Here is a 15,543-nt window from a genome sequence, read left to right as displayed (position 1 = left end):
GGTGAAACAGCTCAAGTAACACCACAGCACAACAAAAGATAACTTCCAACTTTTTGGAAAATCATTTTACTTGTCTTGGTCTAATTTAATTGATTGTGGCAGTTTGATTGACAGCAAGTATTGTCTCCCTTCCTGTAAGTAGAAACACTGCGTTGATTTCTCAGCTATTAGCTGCAAGGTATAAGTACATGGTACATCCGAGACAATTTATCGGTATCAGTGAAACCCAAGCCAGTAATATGAGGCCAAATTAACATAACGAGTGCAGCATCTAGACACTCAAAAGGATACAGTAGGTGGTGGTATGCACCTTTAAAGTTGGTTTGTTATCCGCCAATACACATGAAACAACAAGAAGAGCAGCCGATGTGCACATGATGTCAAGTTGCCGCAGATGATTAGAGTCACAGAGTGTCGACTAGAAAGCCAAACATTTCTTCCCCAGGCTTTTTACAGTCTCAGAGGAAGACAGCGTGGTTATAATTTGCAGCACATGTTCAAAAGAAACATTTCTTTGTGACTGCATTTTGTTTCAAACTACATTTGGACTGTAGCTATATCTTTATTATTCACAAAAAGAAGAAATATAAACCACTGATGAATGGGCTTTAATGTCACTTGAAATGAGGTCGATATTCTCCCTGAAGCGTATTTACAACAGTTTTGACACAAATACCGCAATTCACACTTTATCTTACTTTGGTAAGTAAATTATTCTCGTTTTATTATTTTACTTCGCATATTGTGTCAGGTTCAAATAGGGCAGGATTTCTTTACGTTTGACATTATTAATAACATTTCGATCTCAACGAATAAGTCCAATATGTACATGTTATAGCCCAATGATTAAACGTGTTCGAGGCTATACAATGATACAATAAACATTTCTGATCAAAGTTTTGATCATAATCGAGATGTCTACTGAGCAATTCAAGGTTGTTGTTTCTAAATCTAATCTCAAGCATACTACAGGTTTTTCTATGCTGCTGTAACTTGTTCATTAATGGCCGACATGCTGATCCTGATACATCTGCTAATAAGATAACAATGGCCAACAGACTGTTTGTATTTCAAACTGTTGTCAGTTCTATAAATGTATAAATACGCAGAATAACACCAGAAATTCGTTTAGTTGTCAGCATTTTAGGCAGTTTATTTGAAAAACACATACAAAAAGATCATATACAAGACAATAAATAAAAAAGAGACAGAACAGTTTGGGTTAAGCTATGCAACTTTTTGCATCATCATTAGTAATAAATACAGTACAAAATCCACCCAGAGTGAATCTAAAGATTTTCCACAATATTCACTGATCATGTTATTCTTCATTATGATTTAGCTATTGCTTTCATATTATTGATACATACTTCTACTTTTCTATAAAATACTCAAGATCATAAAACATTGCGCGGTTACAGCAAAACAGCAGTGTGTTGTACAAAGATGGCCACTTCCCTTTTTCACTGGCAGGTTAATAATCAACATTTTTTCAGCAGCAAAGAAACATCTGAAATATTCAAGAAGGTACAGCATCATATTAAACACATCTACAGAGCTACTCCCACATACACATAGGAAAACCTGAGAAGGACATGCATTAAAAAGCTTGTGCTTTAAGTTCTACTGTTCATTCCGGTTCATCAGCTTGAGTTAATACTATGGCTACTGTCCAGTTCGCTCTGGAGTAATGGGGTACACTGTGGAGGACATGGGGTAAGGCCAGTGAGAGCACGAAATGAAATAATAATAGTAAGACCAGCCAGCGTCATTCCAATCCAATATATGTTAGAATAATTTGCAGGATTAGTAGAGTATTAATAAGAAATGCACACCGAAAACGTAGTTAGCTTATTATACCCAGGTGTAAAACACGCTATCTATATTTGTATAACCACAGTACAGAAATTTGCTCAATAAGACCAATGGCTCAAGTTAGCATGTTAGATACTTCCCAAAAATCCCACACAAAGCAATTGCCAGCGATACATAAGGACAAATAATACAGCTCATTATGTGTGTCCTAAAATTATAAGCACTAAAATTGAGATCCAGATATGATGGAATATCATGAACATGGTCAAAATCAAACAGAAAAAAAAAACAATATCAAAAATTAACTCAAATATGACTGATTATGGGAAACAAAGCAGTATCGTATAACAAAAGCAAGCTAATTGTGGAGCCGTACTAAGACAAAAGGGGGGGTTTGTTTTTGGACCCCGTCATCTGCTTTAAATCAAAGCAGGGATGATACTAGAAACACAAAAAGTATCGTAAAGTTAAAATCAAGAGGTGACAAGAATGGAATGTAAATCCAGATCAACAGCACCATGCTGGCTAGAAAATGTGTTGGGAAACACCCCCCACGTCAAATTTTTCAACACGTTTCTTTTTTTCTCCTCTGAAAAAGAAAACACAGACGGCATGCAGAAGCATCCCCACCGACCAATGCATAATGAGGTATTCTTTTTTTAATATTTTGTGTTATTTTAAATAAATATATTGATTAAATTGCAAAGTTATGAGATAGAGACATTAAATATTCCACCACGATAGCTAGCTAGCTACAGTTAGTAATAAATAATGATTGTTAAATACTTAAGGCATCTTTAATCACAGCATTCTATGTGAACTAGCAAACCTCCATTTTCATCCATCTGTAGTTTTTTGGATGGAGGTTTTCGTACGAAAAGAAAAATAAAAACGCAACACAAACAGTCAAGTTACCCTCCAATAATACACAAGGAAGCATGGAAATACTTGTAACTGAATAGAAACACAAAATCTAGGACAAGAAGAACCCACACCACCAAACCAAAAAATCAGGCAACTCCATATTATAGTGCATTTACAAAACACAAGCTACATTATAACAACAATAAATATGTTTTTGCAGCATTGCAGCTTTTTCTTCACTATGGTTAAAATGGACAAGGACTCGGCATATTAGTACCATGTCCAGATTGGCATGTGAGCAAAAAAAAAATAAAAAAAAATACAAGTAATAAGGAAAAAGAAAACAAATGGCAGAAAAAAAAGACAGTTGAAATAAAAATCAATGTTAAGAACAATTGTTTGGTATTTTTCAAATGGATGGCTTTTTCTCCCTTTCACCCTCCTTCAAGTGAGCTACGCCGACATGGTTCATGCATGATATAGAGAAAACGGCTTCTATCACTGAACGTATCACAGTTGTTCTAGCAATACCATACACTACTACCATGGGGGAGGGGGGTGGGGGGGCAATCATACACATTCTAGCACATTTTCACAGGCAAACTAGTTTGTATTTTCCCTGTAACACCAGACAGTCGTTTTGTTTTGTTTTTTTGTTTTTTTTTAAATCAAACAGTGGGAGCAACTTAGATTGAAATGAAATGGAGCCGGTCACACAACAGAGGCGATTCACTGTATATAGAAATCACATGTGCTTGTTCGATAGGCAATAAGGTTCTGGTAATAGGTAATACAAATGTCAGATTTTTATTCGCTCTGATGACAAGACTCAGGCACTGCATCCTCAAGCCCATCATGCCAGCCTCTCATGTCACGATCATGCCATGAGCGAGGCCACAGAGAGGAGTTGCAGTTAGACACGGATCTGCTCTGCTCGCAGCTCTTTGAATCCTGAACGTCAGGAGAGAAATGCTACATCGGTCCGAGATCGGTGTCTAAGGGCAACTTTGGTCTACTCGGGATGAGCGGGGTGGTGGGGGGGTTGGTGTAGGGGTATTAGGTGCATTCTTGTCCTCCTCTATGAATGAGTGGGATCGTCATAGTATAACGGTTTCACATGCACAGACACAGTCCCTGTTTCTACTGCTCCACAACATTAACGACACAGCCCAAGCCTGCCATACAGCATGCACATCTGAGGCCTCTGCTCTAGATTATAGAGGCCCGACTACGACACTACACAGATCACTGGAAGCCATGCCTGCAGTTAGCGGGTTTAGCATCAACTCTGATGGCATCTACTAACTGTAAATCCAAAAACCGTGTTAGACAAGAAAGAGGGATTTTTGGCCTTTTTACACAACTAGCTCCTTCCTCATTGTCTATGATTTAACATGTCTCTGTTAGAGCTGTAGTCACCCTCTCTGTAGGTTTATTTTTCACAAACATATTTCTCAAAAAGGCTTTTGCTTGCTACACAACACTGTTACTCTGTAAATACTTTTTCAGTACTATACTCCATTACACCACAAGCGTTCAGCTACAAGAGTTCACACCAAACAACCTCATGCTAATCATTTGATAATGTTCTGTACAGATGTGCTGAGGGCTTGGGCAGAGTGCAGCTTAAAGGATTTTTCACAGGCCTGCGGGGGAGAGGGGGTTTAGATATAGTGGCAGAGAAATGGCCTTAATTCACCACACTGAGCTGGGGATGTTGGTGGTCAGAGTGTCCTCTCTCGGTGGCTGTATGGAGAAATGTACACAGGGTGCACAATCTGACAGAATCAAGTGAAGCCTCAGCACATCTGTCCATACACGTCCGCTCCTACCTTTGACATCCAGCAAGTCCATTCAACCAACCTTCAGTCCAGCCACCTAGCAAATGCATCAACCCCCATCCCTCGTTGTGTTGTAGGTGAGTGTGCTTTGTTGATCCCTCTGTCACAGCTGTCTCAGAAAGGCAGGCTCGTTGAGTGATGCAGAGGGGGAAGAGGGGGTGTTTGGCAGAGCCTCCCCCCCCCCCCCCGGAGGGAGGCAATGGAGAATTAACAAGACCCAGATCCAAAGCTGCAGGAGTCGACAGGAGCTATCAACTGTCAGGGGTCAGTTGGGTCTCAATGTCCACTCTGCAGATGGGGCATTTCCTGCTGGTGGCCAGCCACTGGTCCACACACCCCTGGTGGAAGAGGTGCATGCAGGGTAATCTCCTGCAGACACAAGATTTTAAAATGAAATTTAGGACTTCCAAGAAAATGTTCAGCAACAATAAATCCCTGTGTTTTGAAACTGGTCTCTCTGCAAAATGTCAACTTTTTCAAAACAGCCCTGTTTTTAGTTCTGACATTTAATTAAATACATTTTTTTTGTGGTTTACACATCTGAAGAAGTAGGATACTTCTCTCTAACCATAAAAGAACACCTGATCTTTTAGTTTATCTGAAAAAATCAAATTTAGAGATACATGATTTTCCCTGGGAAAGCGACAATATTTGTCTTTTGCATCTTAATATCCGTCTTAAATTAAGCTTTATTTGTGTCATTTACTTTACCTTTACTGTAGAGCTGCAACAACTAGATGATTTATCAAATTTGACAATCAACAATCAAGTATTTTGATAATGGAGTTATCATCTTAGTTGCTTTTCATGCAACATTTTTCCTTCTGATGGTAACGATGGAACTATAACAGTCTCTTGTCTCAAGTCTAATAGGTTGCGTTATAAAAATAACATTATAATGTTGTCAATGAACCAAAATAAACCAGAAGAGAGGGTATCTCCAAGTCATAGGCCTTGAAATCTTCAGTGTGTCTGTGATTCATGTGTCCTGTCATGCCCGGTATCCAGATTGTGTCGAGAATAGATCCAGTTGTCTGACTCTGGTTAACACTTGACATCAGAATGCATCTCAAGGGATTTCTTGCGATCAAATTTCTCCTCACTGCTCACATTTGATTTTTTTATCTGCGGGGAAACTGTGACTGCTGCCAAAAATCCACATTTGTTCTTCATAACACAGTCAGAGGAGGATTTTCTGTCTGTTTTAGGCGCAATCATGGATAATTAGTGCTGTCTGCTTTTATCAAATCACTCAGGAAGCATTTAAATGCCAAGTGTGAACATAACGAAAGGCATATGCTCTTCTCACTGTCTTCTTTAACCCTTAACTTGTGACTTCAAACTAAAGAGAGCCGGAAACATCTTGAATGATGCATGCTCAGAAGAACAGAGAATGTTTTCAGTATATACAGTAATATACAGTAAAATCAAGCATGAGCAAACTCTTTCACTGTACCACTGCTCCATTTTCTATCTTTAAATACAACCAAGTGCAACGCTGACCCTAAAAAACCCAGTGCCTTCAACAGCTTTGCTCTTATTCGTTCCCTTTTCTTTTTCACAGAGTAAAATCACTTGTTCTGTCACTCTGCCAGTTAGACAGATCACAACACTGGACACGCATCACAAGATTTTGTGAAATGCTAATGTTGCCTTCAGGCGGTATTTTCAAGATGAGATGCTGGAAGAAATCCTGTGATAGGATTTTCAAACCCTGATGCTTTGAACTTGCATGGCAGAACCAATTTAGGGTTAAAAACTGCTCAGACTCTGACTGTGCATCCATTCTGAATGAAAGTGATGTGAAAATATATAAATTATTAAATGTAAACATGTTTCTCTGAGGGCTAATCAGCAGGGAAAAGGTTGTGTGGGGAGAAAGAAGACCTCAACCAGCTTTCCACAATCAGCTTGAGGGGTAAATGTTGGTCACAGCACCGTGTCTAAGTCCACTGCATTGTCAAGGTCGGAGGTAAAAACATAATATGGACAAACAACACAGTCTATAATGTCTCTCAAACCTCACCAGGCAAAAGACAGAAACAGATAGGGGATGGAGCAGAGATGGAAAAAGATTACCATGGTTAAACAAATTGTGAGGGTTCATGTCATCAAGACAATATGAGACCATACTGATTACATTAGGGTTTAAGTACACTGAACAACAGTTTTGGCTGATGTGTGGGCCAAGATTTGTTTTGTTTTCAGGCCCTTCCATACTAGTAAGTGCCTAGTAACATATATTAGAGCTGTTTCCAGTATTAATTATGACTTGAATACTGTTGTGAATGCTATTTTTATGAGTTGGAAACCAGTGATGGACTGTAGTTGAGTTCATTTACTCAAGTGCTGCACTTGTACATCCACTCCACTACACTTGGAAGGCAAATATTGTAGTTTTTACTCAGCATCTCAAGTGTCGTTGAAATTACATGGTTTAGCCACAATGTAAGTCTGGGGCTCATCCTGGAGGTTTAGGTGAGGCGTGTTCAGTTGGTCACTATCTGCAAACTCACTGCTAGATGGAACAACATCTTGCACACTGGAGGTTAAACAAAAAAGTACAACCAAAGTTTTTGGATTGCTATTTGTTTTCCAGGTATTCACCAAAAATTCAAGGTATTTAGACAAACTTTCGCCTGTGGGTGGCGCTAGATAAAAGTAAGGAGATGAACAAAGTTATTACAGCTCATCCTGAAGGGACAGAAATGCAACAATCGATCCAACAGCCATCAAAACAGTCACTCAAAACAACAAATGTCAACCTCCTGATGGCGCTAGAGGAAAAGTCAGAGAATCATCAGAGGGATTCATCCTCTGGGAACCATGACTATCCGTCCCAGATATCATGGCAATCAATAAATACAATGAAAGTCTGGACTTAAGTGGGTGACTGACTGACTGACTGACCAAACTTGTCATTCTTGCACTACACAACTGCTAAAAGCTCCATGTAACTATGACAGGTGAAACAAATGTATTCCCCAGAAGACACAATTTGCATGCACAGCTTATGTTCAAATCTGCAGACCCAGCATTCTCCTCTTTTAAAAATACGATGAGAGTATAGGCATACCTGACATCCTCTCCATCCTCCAGCATTGACAAACAGATGGTGCACTTCTCATCAGTGTCCAGCTCCTCATCATCCAGACACATCTTCAGGTCCTGGGGTATTCGCTGCAGAAAGACGTAAATGATTAAAGTGGGTCTGCGTGTTGGGAGCTGTGATGTTTGTGCCACCGGTGTCTCTGAGTCAGTGCACACAAAAGGGAAAAAGAATCACCTAATCATGCTTCCCAGAAAAAGACAAAATGTACATCAGATGGAAAAGACTCAATTACTTCTTCTCACTCACAATGTACCGAAATGTTCTGACTCTCTTTCCAGAGTATTTGGGTCATACTCAGCGTAGACGCTTTTTTAAATTCATTCCACGCACATATCTGCAGACAGCTGGATGAGTCATCCCTCGCCTTGGATTGTGCACACTGCAGACCTGTTTCACTAATCTGCTGAGGGAAATTAGTTTGACCTTTGAACTTCTGTGAGAGCCGTGACCCTCTCTCCACTCTCTTCTTTACTCTTTGATCTCTTTGACCCCGTGCAGCCCTTTTTCCATCCACCTCTTTCATATTTTGCTTTGCTTATTGCTTGCCCAAAGGCTTCATCTAAACCAGACCGCATCAAAAAGATCCCATTGCTCGGCTCGCCAGTAAGAAGCTGACCATTTTACCTTTTTGTACTTATGGGGGAAAGTGAATCTCTCTATGGTGGTTTGGACCGCCCCCCGGTTTACACTGCCGAGTCTGTCCTCCAGCTGCAGAAGCTCCTACAATGAAAAGTAACATATAGGTTTGTCTCGTAAGTGTTTTAAGTGTGTTAAAAGGCATTTGTAGAGATCTGCAGAATCATCATTTGTAAATTAAAACATTCAGAAACAGAAATACAAGTGTGGAGTACTTTGATTAATTAAAATAATTGCTCCTTTCGAGGAACAGGAAAGAGCCTCTCGAACAACAATAGCGTCTTATTCAAATGAAAACAAATGTCATGAGATTAAAGGCAGTCGGACCATCTGAGACATCTGGAACCCAGAGTAATTGCAAATAAGGAAATCTGTTACACTCAAGCATGTCCAGAGCGTTGGTCACAGTGGAAACAATGATAAATGAGTGTTGACTGGTGTGTCTGCTGAGGAGAGAGAAGAAGAAGCGGCACGAACCTCGTAGCTCTCTCTAACAGCAGACGCGTGGCGGGAGGGGTTGAGACTCTGCAGAGCCAGCAAGTGTAGCTGGGGATATGGGTAGTTTCTGATTTCATGGACAACCTGGAAGATGACAGATAAAAGAGGCAACATCAGCTCTGCAGCAGAAATCAGAAATGACAGAGGAACACAGGTCACCCGGCAGTCGCTGGGTATCGAGATTAGTCTCCAAACCCAGAAGAGAATCGCTGGGAGTTCATCGTGATTGATTGTACAGAGGAAGAGGGGGGCTTACCACTTGTGTTGAGGCATTGTTTCGAGGGAAGTGGTGCATCCTAGGAGAGGTCAAGTAGTGCTGATAGTGCTGCGGCAGCGGATGGATGTGATACTGGTGGGGGGGCAGCCCAGCATCCACACTAAGATCCCTGGACAAAAACCAAAAGCAAGTCAGTCAGTGGACCACAGGTCATTATTTCATAGTGATTCTAACAGTGGATTTCTACACAGCACAGTGGGTGTCCCTTCATTTCAACAGCACTATTTAGGCCAGTTATTCCCAACAAGGGGGTACTTGTACCGAAAGACTGCAGCGTAAGCTCAGCTAATTTCGTAAAATAGAAATTCCAATTACTTTTGATGTTGATGTAAGGAAGTAGGAAGGGGTGCATAGGCCTCCCACATCACGGCTCTGGCCCACATTTGTTTTAACTATCAGATCACTGTAAAGCCGTTCCAAACATTCCCATCTAATATCTTTCACCTTGTCTGTCTGTCTGTCTGTGGACAGATTAGGTCACTGCCATGCAAGATGCAGTCAGGAAACTTAACAAGTGTGTAGCTGACATCAAGAATTTGAAGTTTTGAAGAAGTCTGAAGCTCCCCTGGTCCACATTTATGGAACTGGAGACACCTAGTGTGGCGGGAACGACCACAGAAGTAGTTTTTGGTGCTTTGCCAGGTGTTCATATGTCTGTTTGCCTGTCATAGAAAGATTTGGTCGACACAATAACATCACATCCGTGCAAGATGCACTTTTTCTACCTGTTTCTCTCCAGCATTATAAAACAATTCTGCTGTTGGCAGCTGTGTGGCTCTGCCTCTCTTTTACCCCTCATGAAACTTCTTGTGCATAAATGTTACATTTAAAAGTTTATTGCCAACTTAAGTGTCTTCAACCTTGTTTTTAAATCCCTTCCCTCTCGTCTCTGATTTGTCAGAATTTAGTCGTGTCTAATTTTGTATGCTTTCTGTTGGTTTGCAATCCAAATCTTAAAGGTTCCATATTGTACTCATGTTCTCATACTGTTTATGTATAGCACCTGAATCGACGTTGGAAATGTCACTTTATTTAACGACAGTGTTGTTTTCTAGCGAATAAAAACATCTGGAGACTGTTCTGTTTGCCTCTGTAGCAATGCTTAATGTTTTATGAAATGTGCATATATATATATTGCTTACCAGTCTGTGCCCTCAGCCAGGTAGCGGGGCTGCTGCACCACCGGCTGAGGAGGGACATGAAGAGGGGGCGCAAACTCATAGCCAGGCCGCAGTCTGTGGGGCTGGTGAGGAACTCTCTCTGGGGTGCGTCTGCTAAGACAAATAACCAATCATTTGAAAACATCCTGGAAAAACCAAGAGTTGTTAACAGTATTGAATATGATGTCACTGCAAGACCCCATCAGTCTGCCTAAACCAGGATGGTAACTGTCTTTTAAATCTCCCTGCGAACCCCTGTGGATACCTGGACGGTGGCAGGATGTGTCGGTGCTGGGCCTCGAGGATCTGCTGCTGGAGGAGGTATTGCTGGTGTAATGCCTGAGGTAGGAAGGGAGGGGCAGGGATGTCCTGGAACTGGGGAGCGGGTAAGGGGTTGAGGGGTGGGTGGAGCGGAGGGCCATGCTGGTGGCCGGGAGGGGCCAGGTGGGGGTTAATGCCTGACTGTGGCTGCCCTGGGTGGGGCATGGGGAAGTCCATGGGCAGCGGGGCCTGAGGACCTAACTGGAAGTGCCGGCAAGAGGTAGCATGGCTGTGCTGCTGCTGCTGCTGTTGCTGCTGTTGCCGGTTGAAATGGGATCCTGTGGAGGATAAGGAGAAGTTGTCAGGCTCCTGAGGGGAGAGATTAGCTGGAATTAATTGTGGGTGAAATGTGGTGTCACTGTGTGTGTGATATAGCATGTTAATGAAGCCCTACCTCTTACCTAGGGTGAAAAATACTTCTGTGGGGGTGGGAAAATGATGATTACCACAAGTACCATGAACATGACGACCATTTTTTGTCCTGCACACAAAACGCGAGCTTTCATTTCTTTAATTGCATTTTCCGACCTCTGGATCGACTGGCGGTCTTCTGACTCACAGACAAAGCGGACTGGATCAGAACAGATGAAATCTACCAGGATATGGTCTTCAACGCAGTTCTTGTAAATTCTGCAGCTGACAAGTGGGTCAGCGCACTCTGTAAAACCTTTAGTACCTGGCTGTCTATGAGATATATATTAAACTGTTAAAGTGCCAAGTCTATCTGTATAACCATAAAGAACAATTATTTCCTTCTTAAATGCTAAACCAGACAATGAATTCACTATTATGCATCTGTGCTTCACTGAAGCCTCCTGTATCTTTGTGTCTTACACATACAGTACAGCACTTCTTGTTCTTCTCCCATGTGAACATTCAGGAGCCGAGAGGAAATAGCTCGAATGCTTTTTTTTACTCTCTCCAACCACAGCTATTTGGCAACTGCAGCAAGCAGACTGCTGTAGAGACTCAATTGGGAAAAATAAGGCAGTCTGACTTGTGCTGTGGAGCAATATGGTTTTAATGCCCAACTTAAGCTTAAAAGGCGGTTTTGATTATGGAAAGGTTGGGAAATTGCAACACCAAATTTAGCTTTGAATTAAAACTTTTCAGGAAATACTGGGCCAAAAGAAGCCATGCTAGGCCTGCGGTGGAGCAGGATTTAATATTCTGTGTGCCGTTATGTCCATCTGGCAGAAACTGAAGCAGTGAATTTCACATCTTCCATTTCAGAGATTCAAGTTGTGCAGTTCTTAAAGAAGATAGAAAAAAATCCAGTGTGAGGTTTTAGTTTAATCTGATTTTTTTAAGTGTAAAAAGACACGACAAATTCTGATGTAAACAGTGGAAAATCTTTTTAAAAATCATGAGGAAATAGGCAAAGTCTACATTGCATTTACTAGGAGTACGCTTGAAAAACGCAGTATGGTTTAAACACACCCAGGTAAGATAAGCAGTATGACTTTCCAGCATTATTTTCAGCTTGACAAGTCGTCAGCGCAGCCGGGCGGACAAGAGATGACCTTGCAGCCGTGGGTCAAAGGTTCAAGTCTAGACTGTGAGTAGCACACTGCGTTTTCAAGCGTCTCAGTGAGAACGATCACCATGAATGACAGCAGATAGACTCATTCAGGCCCTGTGATGGAGGAAGCGTGGAAATTGTCTATCTTTGTCACAGCGGGAGAGGAGGTGGGTGGGGAAGGGGGGTGGAGGGGGGGCAGGTAGGGACAAGGGAGAGGGAGGACAATAAATGGAAATCAGCAAGAAGCACACTGAAGGTTAGGAAAAACACTATATTCTTTATTGAAAAATATTAGTATATGTGGAATTTGTGTTTTCTTTGTTTGTTTGTAATAATAGTATAAATCCATGCAACAAAAATAAACAACATAGACTGAAGGCAAGGCCCACCATGCTCCATATAGGGTTAAAAAGAACAAAAGCGGCATCCAATGAGCAGACGTGTTTGCTACAGCACATGATTCCAGTACAGCAGGGTACATCTTTACTACAGAAAGATTACATTGGATTTTCACTAGTCAATGTAGAAAACCAAAAACCAAAAATTATGAATCATAAAATGTGACCATGCATTGAAAGTACTATTACCAGAACAAAAGGTAAAGAGAGACCACAACCAAACAATAAAAAGACGTTATTACTAATAGAGGATCTCTTTAGCAGTGCAGGAAAATAGGCATCCCTGTGAAATGGATAGCATTTTGGCCTCATGTTAGTGGGGAAAATTGGGAAGTGATGAACCACCAGTGATCATGTTTTGCTTACTTTTTTTTTCCCTTTCTTTTTGTAATTTCATTTGCTCACGAGGAGCAAACAGCCCTGACAATTCAGTGTGATTCGAAGCTTGAAAATTTGCAAAGGGAACAAAAGGATTACACAAAAATGGAGACAGTTATGGCAGGTTGTTGTGTGCAGGTGCAGTGTACCTTCGAGTCATTTCAAGTGATCACATGACAGCATTTGCTGAAATGCCAAGGTTAAGTAAATAAATAAAAAATTGCATGCACGTGGTGCCAATTAGCATGCTTATTTTCTTTATCAATTATAGGTCACTTTAATCATGTACATTGCACCTTGTGTGAAGAGAAGGAAGATGAGCCAAATTCTGGTGTTCAACAATGCAGTGCAGTATTTAAGATCATGCAAAATGTATCCACTTTACAGGAATTTACAGCATGTTGTCTATCAAGACTGGATGGGAGGTACACAATGACATTCAACTGATATCTAATAAAAAGGAGCTATAAATGTTTTACTCAGTGCTACAGCAATTTGACAGAAAAAAGACAAAAAAGGTGCTCTGGTCTAGGTGTTAGCTATTGTTGTTTTTTTTAGTCTGCTTAACATGGAAAAAAAGTCTATGACTGAATACATCTCGGGAAAGGGGGTGCTTTTTTAATACCAATGTCGTCTTCTGATGGAAAGAGGAAATGAAGAAGGGATTCACAATACAGCTAAATGCAGAGAACAGGCAGAGGCCACGCCACACCACACAGCAGCAGATGATCATTAGCTACACAATGGGGGGGACGACAAAGATCTGATAAATGCAGAATGTAGAGCCAGCCTCCATACTATGAAACAGGGAAATAAGAACAGAAATAAAAGCACAATGAAAATCACTGACGCCACTGTTATGATATTAATGTTACACTGTAGCTTGAGCATTGTTTTAGCTGTGACCGCAGACTTCGGGGCTTTCTGCAAACCGGCAGCTTCAAACAAAAACAGCTGCTGAATTGCCAATTAGGAAATTATAGATAAAGGCGACTGAGACATTGATGTTTAGGAAGTCCACGCTTGCCGGGCAATTGAGCCATGTATCGATTAGTACCACTGGCCAATTCGAACGGGTAATAATGACTAAAATAAATCACGGAGAGGGGACAACGGCGAGCGCTAGCAGAAGAAGGTGATCTTCAAATGACATCATCCAGGCATAGATAAGCTGACTGGCTGGAAGGATACGTCTATTTTGCGGTATTCTTTTTTTTTTTTTTTTTACAGTGCAAATAAACGATAGCGCCTCGGGGTGAAATAACAATGCAGCGTAATGTCGCTGGGATATAAATCGCAAAGAGTAATGCGAGTCTAATGCCAGGGTTGCCCGACACCTTTCCTCTATGCAGGAATGTGTTTCTGGCGTTGGCTATTTTGGACCGCACGCCCCGTGCATGTGGAATCCTTTGTGAGGACTGTTTCCGTTCCAAGAAATAGCCAGAGCCCACGAGCCAGTTAGCTTATCTTTAACGGCGGCGTTAATCTATAATGAGGCGCAATTACATACGGAGAACTAAATCATTCGGCAGTTTATGGTCACCTTCGATTAATACAAATCACAGAAGCGTCACGTTGCGCGCAGTTTCGCGAGTAATTGGACCGCGGATTCAGCTTGCTAACGCGAGCTAACCGAAAAAGGCTAGGCTCGAGCTAGCTAGCTAGCTAGCCAACAGCTGCAGTGAATATTAAGATAAACAGGGCACATGTTTTGGATCGATATGAATATTAATACCGTACCTCTGTTTCTTACTGAGCCGAATACAGGAAGAACCAGATATCCGACATGCACTAAGACCATCCTGGGATCCTTATCTTATGATTCCGCTGGGTTATTCGGAGAGATAGAGTAGTAGTAGCCCATGCGGATCTACATTCAGGCGGCTGGTTGTTGCTGGCTGGCTGCTAGCACCACAGGCAAACCGAACGGAACGACTGTCTGACTCGCTCGGTTGTCGTTGACAAAAGCAGACATGTCGTTTCATGTCCGGAGCGACAGGGGGCGCTGTTGCCGCGGTAACACAGCTCAGGGTACTCCAGGTTACCCTATTAAAAAGAATAGGAATCTACTGTCGTAGTTTTAACTACAGATTTAAAGAGATAATGACTCCATGTTGCACCCCAAGAAATTGTGTTTTTTAAAGCTTAAGTTCTGTAAATTCGCCCCCCTAAAAGTGAAAATGTAGTCGTTATCTACTCGCCCCCATGCCGATGGAAAACAGGACTGAGTCTCAGGGACTACAAAACATTTCTGGAGCAGGTTTCTCCTAAACAGCTGTAGTAGATAGGGACTTTTTTTAAAACGTTTTATTAAAAAAAAATAAACATATAAAATGCCTCCATGTAGATCAGCCTGTGTGATCCAAGTCTCTGGAAGACCCAAGACCCAAAATTGACTTGAAAATACAATTTTTACAACCTTGGCGTGCAGTCAAGCCACTTTACACTCGATTTAGGCTTTAGGTGTGAATAAAATCTTTTTAATTCAAATTCAGATCTTGCAGGGACTTGGATTACACCTGATCCGCTATAAAGAGTCATTTCATGTTTTTTTTCAGTTGTTTGTTTATTTAAAGTGTTGAAACAAGTCCCTATCTACTTCAGTTGTTAGGCAAAATGCTACAACGCTGTTTTGAGAGTGAGTACATCTTCATTTTTGGGTGAACTTCTCCTTTAAGCTCTCTGCGCTTCCCAAACAGTCTCTGTTGGTAAATGGTCAGT

The 15,543-nt window shown here is 41.3% G+C and overlaps 1 protein-coding gene and 1 long non-coding RNA gene across 4 annotated transcripts; one reads left to right on the top strand and one right to left on the bottom strand.

The window, feature by feature from the left end:
- Positions 1–1,127: 1,127 nt before the first annotated feature.
- Positions 1,128–14,832, bottom strand: ark2cb (arkadia (RNF111) C-terminal like ring finger ubiquitin ligase 2Cb). Of its 3 annotated transcripts, XM_030417245.1 has the most exons (9): positions 14,563–14,832; positions 10,926–13,619; positions 10,469–10,802; positions 10,186–10,317; positions 9,023–9,152; positions 8,746–8,850; positions 8,257–8,352; positions 7,597–7,700; positions 1,128–4,889 (listed from the first exon to the last, which is right to left on the bottom strand). In XM_030417245.1, the coding sequence occupies exons 3-9, from the start codon at positions 10,699–10,701 to the stop codon at positions 4,772–4,774; spliced, it is 918 nt and encodes a 305-aa protein (XP_030273105.1). In that variant the 5' UTR covers positions 10,702–10,802; positions 10,926–13,619; positions 14,563–14,832; the 3' UTR covers positions 1,128–4,771. The 3 variants fall into 3 exon arrangements, with proteins under 3 accessions (XP_030273105.1, XP_030273103.1, XP_030273104.1); XM_030417243.1 differs by lacking the exon at positions 10,926–13,619 and having other exon boundaries at positions 14,563–14,830; XM_030417244.1 differs by lacking the exon at positions 10,926–13,619 and having other exon boundaries at positions 10,186–10,314; positions 14,563–14,829.
- Positions 9,055–10,123, top strand: LOC115581818 (uncharacterized). The gene is made up of 2 exons (XR_003984074.1): positions 9,055–9,192; positions 9,515–10,123. It is a non-coding gene; the product is annotated as an uncharacterized LOC115581818 (long non-coding RNA).
- Positions 14,833–15,543: the final 711 nt, after the last annotated feature.

This window comes from Sparus aurata, chromosome 5 (assembly GCF_900880675.1).
Source record: "Sparus aurata chromosome 5, fSpaAur1.1, whole genome shotgun sequence".
In the NCBI taxonomy this organism is placed as follows: Eukaryota; Metazoa; Chordata; class Actinopteri; order Spariformes; family Sparidae; genus Sparus; species Sparus aurata.
The sequence above is the reverse complement of the archived record's forward strand: the minus strand, read 5'-3'. Positions and strand labels throughout refer to the sequence as shown.

What these genes read in the sequence shown, in the direction of transcription:
- ark2cb (XM_030417243.1), bottom strand. Translation starts at nt 14,623, where the DNA reads ATGGTCTTAGTGCATGTCGGATATCTGGTTCTTCCTGTATTCGGCTCA. An exon ending in ACAATGCCTCAACACAAGTG is followed by an intron (nt 8,851 to 9,022) that starts GTAAGCCCCCCT and finishes GTCATCTTCCAG; the next exon opens with GTTGTCCATGAAATCAGAAA. An exon ending in TCCCCCATAAGTACAAAAAG is followed by an intron (nt 7,701 to 8,256) that starts GTAAAATGGTCA and finishes GTCTTTCTGCAG; the next exon opens with CGAATACCCCAGGACCTGAA.